Source organism: Limulus polyphemus, unplaced genomic scaffold (genome assembly GCF_000517525.1).
Source record: "Limulus polyphemus unplaced genomic scaffold, Limulus_polyphemus-2.1.2 Scaffold1428, whole genome shotgun sequence".
NCBI lineage: Eukaryota > Metazoa > Arthropoda > Merostomata > Xiphosura > Limulidae > Limulus > Limulus polyphemus.
In genome coordinates, this window is record NW_013667038.1 from 154653 (window position 1) to 163731 (window position 9079).

Sequence of the window (9079 nt, forward strand, 5' to 3'; positions counted from 1 at the left end):
GTTCAATGATACATTTATCATAACCTTAAACATGCTGTCCTAAGGATCTGAGAAGTAAAAGAATTTTTGAAATTGAAATGGTGGACCTGGCTACTAACACACCTAGGGAATATCATGACATGCTTATTGCTTGCTAGTTTTTGATTATTCAGTTCAGAAAATGAGTATTTGATATTAATGGTCAAATGCAAATTAATTGCATGAAGTCTTTCATTCCCAAACACCTGTTTCACATTAAGTTTTATGTAACATTCTGGTTTGGGTATGTGCTTCTGAATATGAAATACCTTAGGATATTTGTATTGGCTCTAAGTTTATTAATATATTTTACATTTCCACAATTCATTTACTGGTTTTTGTTCATGACTGGAGGTGGTGTTTACATGATAAAATTGTCAATACAGTATATACCAAAATACTAACTATAATTTATGAATTGTCTCTTAAGCATATAAACAATGTAAATTTAAAAAAAAACTAATAATTTTATCTGATTAAAATTCAGAGCAATTAGTAATTTAGTTGCCTATGTCAACAACATGTTGTCATGATTTAATTGAAACACTTGTCAAATGAGCTTTAATTGAGCCGAACAGCTACAGATAGATTATAGCATAACATTCACAAATATTTGAATGAGAATGTTATTTTTAATCTTATAACTAGATACCCTAATAAACTGCAAGGGCTCACAGAAAACAAAAATGTTACGTACATACACACATTATGACAGATTAAATTGAGCTGTAATTAAAAAAACAATCTTTTGTATGGGACAAATTATATGTAGATTTCTTACAAATCTTTCTACTTCACATCAGACTGAAAAGATTTTGAAAGGTAAGAACAGCTGTTTTTTCTTTAAGCAGATTAAAAAGCCTACACTGAACAAGCTTTTTCAGATTTTGTTTTCAGTTCGAAGAAGAGCGTAATTGCAGAAAACGTTTAGGTACTAATAATTATATCCATTATTGTAGGGTTTTTTTTTTTGTAGACCAGGTCTAGAGTTCAAACCAATAACTATAAAAAAATATGTTTTTAATAAAAGTAAAACCTATTTTCAGAAAGTATAGCAAGAACTGGAAGAGAAAAAAAACATTTTTTACTTTATAAAAAACACGATAAATGTTTGAGTTGATACTCCTGCAGAAAATGAATGCATCATTATTTCCACATTACTGCACTCTAACACAAACTATGTCTAAGTAGAGAAACACTATATTAGTAAATAAAAAATACTAATTTTTAAAGAATAAACATGGAGACTGTTGGTGGACTGGGAGATAGTACAGTTTCTACGAACATACCATAAAATATAACAAACTACTGTGAAGATTAAGAGAGATTATTAAAGTATCTAAGTATAAGCTCTTTATAAGAAAAGATGTTGTAATCATATGAAATTGACCAGGGTCATTAAGAAAAAAACATTATTCTGGACAGGTGAACAGCATGATGGGAAATGTCTTGAGATGCTCATTTGGTGTTGCATGCATTCTTATGAGATCACTAACCATTCCAGAGGTAAGCATCAGATGCTGGGAAATGGGAAGCAATGATAAGTTCTTATGTTACCCAATCACAATATTAAGCTTGCATCCAAGTCATTAAATGAAATATTATTAAATAGATTAATTCTTTATTGTTTCAAATTGTATTATTTTACAAAGGAATCATTAATACCATCTTTACTTCTTGCCTCATTGGCATACACAAGTGAATCATATTCCAACTTACCTGGAACACTGATATTATGTGCTTTTTCCAAACTTTCCACCTTAGAATACCTTACTACATTTAAGCCCCTTAGCAAATTTGAAGGAGAAAAGGATCGAACTTTGTTTTAGGTCTATGTGTATTTTAAAGTTGAATCCCATTCCTATAATTACTTAATGCTAGATTCAAAAACTGAACAAAAGAGGTTAAAGATTAAATGAAAGGGGCAGGGAGACTTTTTTTTTAACAAAGAATTCCATATATACTCATATAAAAAATTAAAATACAATAACAAAGAAATTTAATAGCAACAGAAAATATATCCTTCTGGCAATCAATGAAAATTAACTTTGGGAGATAAATAAGTACTGAAGAGAATTTGAAAAGATATATATATAACACTTGTCAAAGTATGCAAACAAGACTTGGTGCTGAATGATTACAAAAATAAAAAAAGGAGAGGAAATACCAAAAAATATAAATTCTTAATCAATATCTGCTATCACATGACAAAGCTTATACATTTTTAATCAATCTAAAGTTGAAGCAGAAGGCTTATTGTTATTTTTTTTATCCTCCCAGTAGCACTGCATGGCAAAAAAGATAAAATTTTGACTTCTTTTGTGGTCTTTAACATCTTCTGGCATGATTTACCACCTGGATTTTGATTTAATAACACAATCATAAAACAATCCCATAAGTTGTACTCTGAATGGGCATTGTCTTTGAATTAAATTGCAACTAAATGTAAAGAAATATTTAAGTAGTTTGACTACACAAATTTTCGTTTCAGCCATGGTTTGTACTCTGACAATATACTGAAACTGTTCAGGCTATGTGACATTACTGTAAAGCTAATCTACTTTTTTAACTTATTTGGTCTACAAATGCAAAATTCATACCGAACATGTGTTTCTTGTATTTTCATTGAGAATGTATACAGATGCACAATACAAGTGAAAAAAAAAAAATATCAATTTAATTTTGTACCATCAAATCCTGTTAAGCTGTTTGGTTCTTTTGTATGACTACTGTTGAAACAATCGTAAATATGCCTATTTATTTATTTATGGTGTACTAGATGTACTTCCACAGGGTCCCCAAAAGTGTTCTGTTTAAATAATAAATAAAACCAAATTTAAGAGTAACAAATATTTTTATTTCTTGCTTTTCAAAGTTACGTATCATATTGTGTTGTAGCCTACAGAGTGCATAATTCTTTTTAAGATTCATGGCATATGCACAATTTAATAACATCAAGACAGTACAAATTGCAACGCTAAGTATCCCTTATGCAACATCATTTTATTGTCTACTAACTGACTAACAGACAACACACTATAGCATAATGGTGTGACTGGTTAAAACAGGTGACTCCTCCATGTGGCCTTCTGCCCCATTTTGGGGAAATGAATATGGCAACACATGCAGTTATGTCATTATTTTGACTGAGAACAATGTAATAGAAAATGCACAGGAAGCCCACTAATTTAAAATGATTCTAAGCATGGCCAATCATTTATGAGTGTGTGCTCAATAATACACTTAATTCATTTCATGTTACTTGGCAACAGTATAACAAGATATGTAAAGAAAACACATTAATTTAGCATAGTAGGCAAAAATAATTTGTAAAAAAATCTTGACCAACCTACCCAAAAACAATGAAAGGAAGAAGCACTTAATTTATATAACTTTTATGTTCTTCCTTGTCAATAGTTATAAATAATAAATTAAATCAACATTTCTAACAAAGAGTGAAACTGAAATACCACTTTCAAGTTTAAATCGTTACTAATATTAAGCTTAAACAGCTATATCATTATCAGGTTACTTAAAGTTAACCTCAGTTTATCACTAGATCAGTAGATGATATTTACGTTATTAGCTTGTTTCAATACTACTCATTTTAATAGTGGTACAGGCTATTCTATATCTACTAGTGAGGCTGATAAGTGATATTGTGTGTGATAAGTATACTTATCAGCCCTATTATAGTATTAGTATTAGTAGAGCTAAGGCTAGTCATAAGAATGCTAAGCCTAAAAGTTAAAATATCTACAAGTACAAGCAGACGACGTCCCAAGCCGGTTGCCCGAGTGATAAAACTAAGGTTAATGCCATAGTTAAAAAAAAAAATAAAGTTACTATTCACAATTATTTTCCTAAACTCAAACATACCTTCGAAAAATCTGGAGAAGATATATTTAAACACTTTACTATTGGTGATCTCAGCCTTTTCAATCGCATCATACCCATAAAAGCCCATAATCTATCTACTACGTTCGGCACTCGACAGCAACCTCCAGCTGCCATCCCAGGACCTGATCTGCACGACCCGATACAAGTTCAGCGATATCACACTGAGTGAACAAGGTAGCTCTCGTTAAAACACGTTTTTCGTGAGAAGGCACCAAGCGTGTTTTCATTTAGTTTCATAAAAGGAATGCCAAAACGAATCGTCGCTCGGGTTTTTCTGTCGTTTTTACTAGGTACTACAAACAGGTAGCTGAGTGTTATTTTTCAGCATTACTGTTACTGACTGGATAACACCACAGACATTTTCCATTGGCTCACTCTGGTCCTAATAATCATTTTTTAGCCAAGACCCCGCTTGAATTTTGCTTGCTATCCATGGCCGACCCTCATATTCAAAAGTCACTATATCATGTTCCAGAAATCACAGGAAGGCCCAATTGGTATCAAAATAGGGGTTTTGGGAGTCAATGAATTTGATTATTGACATAATAATATTCTCCAGTTACTTAGAAAGTCACGAAGTAAGTAAAATGAATGGCAATGGCTACATTTTTGTCATGAATTTCGCGCAAAGCTACACGAGGGCTATCTGCGCTAGCCGTCCCTAATTTAGCAGTGTAAGAATAGAGGGAAGGCAGCTAGTCATCACCACTCACCGCCAACTCTTAGGCTACTCTTTTACCAACGAATAGTGGGATTGACCGTCTCATTATAACGCCCCCACGGCTGAAAGTGCGAGCCCTAACCACCTGGCCATGTTGGGCCTACGCAATAGGATATGTGCGCTCTTACCACCGCAGGAAACCAAAGTCGTATTATAGTGCTGTAAATACTTATTCTTACTGCTAACCTACCGAGAGGCGGGGAAAAAAAAGGTAGAATTTGGGTTTTTATAGTTAACGTATTATCAATGATTACTAATATATACATATATATATATATATTTAGAATAGTTACCTGTGATTCTTATATCTTGTCATAATGATTATTTTCTGTTTTCTTTAAGTATGTAAAACTTAAAGGCGTCAAAGTTTGTTGTTTTTCTTTCCATTTATGAAAACGTCTCAGTCAACCCCTTGTTGGCAGTAAAAATTATTAAAAACGACAAAATAACTCGAGTGCAAAAATTATATCTGTATATTTCTTTTTAAACAAAACCTCTCAAACGAATGTGTATCTCTCTCCCTCTCTTATTTATTTATAGACACACACACACACACAGATATAGGGGACATTGTGCGCTCGCGCATCTGACTTTCACCCTTTTCTTTTCAAACTGGAGAGACAGGTTATTCCCAGTGGTCGTTTGGGTGCAACTACCGTTGTTATTCTTCATTTTATAAATATATGCATATATAAGCATACATTTTGTAATTTTTTCATCTGTTATAATTTTTTTATAATCTTACTTAATGGAAAAATGTGTCCAAAATGTTCTATTAACTATTTTGTGCTTATATTTATCTCCTAATTACAGCTGTTGTAGTTATGTTGAATATATTCAAATGTTTCACACATATATATATATTGTTATAGATTATTTTTTAGGCGACGTTAACGACCCTGGCTCATCACATACAGACAACTACGTAAATTCTGACGCTAATTTCCTTTAACCCTTTGACTACGGCTGCTTCAAACGAGCTCGGAATTTTTGCGAGCCGTACACTGCACACATCATACTCACATTAAACTGCCGGAGGCGGACTGTACCCAAAACGGCGAATCAGCAGTCAATGGGTTAAAGCTGTTTAGTTGTGAAGATTATAATGATTTTAAATTTTACTCATATTAGACTGTTATTTAGAAAACTATATAACGAAAAGGACAAACTTAATGAGTGGGGACTTTACCATCAAATTATGTCAAAAAGTTTTTTATTATAGAAGTTATTTCACTAGTAATGGAACTAAATAAATGAATCTGTTTATTGCCCACATTATGATCAGTTTAAGGTCATTTTCCCATTTTACACACACTTTTTAAAATATGAACGCCAGTTTTAAACAACTTAAGTCTTCAGTATTTTATCTATTATTATGAGATAATTATTTTTAAGAGATGATATAATTTTAAAATGGCGCTGGCTATTTTATCATTGTTTGTATTTAATCACAAAGCTACACAATGGGCTTTCTGTGCTCTGCCCACCACGGATATCGAAACTCGGTTTCTAGCTTTGTAAATCCGCAGCTAATACCGCTGTGCCATTGGGGGGCTTATTTTATCATATGAACTGTTTATGCTAAAGTGTGAGGGTTCTCGTGTGTGTGTGTCTCGAAGTGTTTAAACCTTTTATTTTATGATATAAATGTACAACATACAAAACGCAATCAATAAAAAAATCTACACTACATTTCCGTACATTCTATAAATGTATTGCAAATGAAATTACAAATTCCTTAGTAGAGCCAGTTGCATGGCTACCAATGGAAGCTACTTATCCATACAAAAACGCTTGAGCAAAAAAAAAAATCTAATTTAGCTCAAACAGTAGACGATATCTCATAAGGACTGAAAATAGAACAACTTGATGTTACTCAATTTGCATTGGTTTTATTAATATGTTATATGACTAAATTTACATTCGGCTTAGTTCTTAATTCACCACATGAAATTTTGTTTAGTGTAACTCAGTAATGATTCTTAGGTGAATTAGGAGCCAGAGGCAAAGTTAAAATACGCACAAGAAGTAGCTGCTTGTGAAACTAGGGCTGTATAGAAAAATGCCCCCCCCCCTCCAAAAAAAAATTGCCACTCCCAGACTCCGTAAATTGGGTTTATAACTAACATTTGGGCTATTTCGCCTTTTTAGAAAAAAATATACTATTTTTTAAAATAATTTCAATGGGCGACTCCCCATTACAAAAACACTTCAAAATACAATATAGTAGTATGGTAAAATATTATACTTCAAAAATATTTATGTTCAATTTTGAATAAATATGTATATAATATAAATACGGCATGATTTAGAAAAAAAAAATGGCCTTGCTCTCCATTCCCTTCTCTATTTCTTTTAGTCGGAACGGGAGAAATTTCGGGGGTTTATCTCCCACCTTCTAAGGTCTTGAGTCTAATCAATTATGATTTTACTAACTCATACGTACATTCTTTCAGTCCTTGGTCCATTTATTAGCAAGTACTCAACGTTGAAAACATTCGCATCTGGATAAAACCACATGACTTGGATAGAGGATTCAGGATTGATTCTTTTTGCAAACTGAATGTAGAAAACCAAACACCATTCTTTCTGCAAAATGGATGTGACCGGCGTCTTGAGAAAGGAATTCAATATTGAGTGAAAGAAGTAATAAATGGTCTAAACATTTATCGGCCTGCTCTCACATAAAACACAAAATTTGATTCTGCTGGTGCATAACACATACTCGAGTTAGTGATATGTCCCACCACAGCGTCAGTAGTGCTATTGCACAGTCAATTTCAAAAATATGTATGCCATGCATTACCAACATTTTTATGTCTGTCCCCAGTTTCGTTTCTTGAATGCTTTGTTAGCATATTTCCACTCCCCTATGAAAATTCCCTTTATGTTACTATTAGTTACGCGCGTGTTTCTCTGAATAGTCGTTGGCCGAGTAGTGGTAGTCTATCCGTAATTTTGGTTAATTGTGGAAGGGGGGGGGGGTGAGCTTCTTATCCCTCCTATACGTTTTATTCTTAGAGAAATGACTTGACTCAGTAAACATCCGTTAGAGGGTATATTTTTCTATATATATAATTCACTTAATCTTGTTAACAAGTGAAGTGCATACATCTTTTTGAAATTCTATATTCGTGACGCTATGTTCAAATTTCATACAGCTTACATTTTATATATCGGCATTAATCAATAATTCATATTTACAAGGTGTATAAGTGAAATAAGTGTAAATTCTTTATCGACAGTTTTCAGGAAGAGTAAGATTGTTTTTAGACGATGATAAAGCTTGCTATTATATGTAAACGGTTTTCCCTCTTTTATTTTGGACTATGGTATGGTATTGAACAATGTAGAAGCAATTTCAGAGAAAAATATTAGTTTCATCTGCAAACATTTTAAGTGAAGGAAAGCTTTAAATTTCATTTTAGAACACCTTAAAAGCGTCCAGCATCCAGGGACCCAATCGGTTATTTTTTCCACCAATGATGGAGTTAATTTTTTGACTGAACGTCGACTTATGAAGCTACCCTATGCTCCTGCTCCAACAGATTGTAGAGTGAAAGAAACTGATGTAAAACAAAGTTCAAAGACTGAAGCAGTTGATGCGGTTCTAGACTTTCCACAGGTGCCTGAAGATTGCTAGAGGTTACTGACGCTGGGTGTATACCAACTTAAACAGGCGGCACTATATACACACAATAATACTAATACGAGGGTAGAATGTAAGATATGTGGGTCGGCAACGACTCAGTTCTGCCATGTATCAAGAAAAGTGTACTCTATCTCTCTCTCTATGTAAATACAAAAAATTCGAAGGCTGGGCAAACTTCCTATCATACAGATCCTCGTCTTTTAAATGCTATCTGTTTCGAATACACCCAGAATTACAAATAAATGACAAAAAAAGATGACCTAGTTATGAAATGACAGATCTCTCAAATTGAAAATTCTTTGACTAAAGGCTGATTGAACGTTATTCATGGCCGTATTTGGTGGAAAGCAAGTTATAACAGGTAAATTTGTATATATATTTTTGGTGCTTTGTTTGTTTTTGAATTTCGCGCAAAGCTACACGAGAGCTATCTGTGCTAGCTGTCCCTAATTTAGCAGTGTAAGACTAGAGGGAAGGCAGCTAGTCATCACCACCCACTGCAAACTCTTGGGCTACTCTTTTACCAACGAATAGTGGGATTGACCGTCACATTATAACGCCCCCACGGCTGAAAGGGCGAGCACGTTTGGTGTGACGGGGATTCGAACCCGCGACCCTCATATTAGGAGTCGAGCACCCTAACCACCTGGCCATGCCGGGCTTTTTAGTGCTATTCCATCTTACTTTTCATTTAAGAGAAAACTTGTTAACTGCATGAATGATAAGGATTGGCTTTGAGTTTTTGTTCTTTTTTTTTTTGTTTTTTTTTTTTTAATTTTTTTTTTTTT

The 9079-nt window shown here is 33.3% G+C and overlaps 1 protein-coding gene across 1 annotated transcript in view; it reads right to left on the reverse strand.

Moving 5' to 3' along the window:
• The window catches only part of LOC106463513 (decaprenyl-diphosphate synthase subunit 1-like), a 30638-nt gene extending 26600 nt beyond the window's left edge, over positions 1–4038 (reverse strand). Inside the window, exon 1 of the mRNA XM_013923554.2 lies at positions 3898–4038. Within this exon, the coding sequence (XP_013779008.1) occupies positions 3898–4032 (135 nt within the window). The 5' untranslated portion in view covers positions 4033–4038. The remainder of the gene's footprint in view (positions 1–3897) is intronic.
• Positions 4039–9079: the final 5041 nt, after the last annotated feature.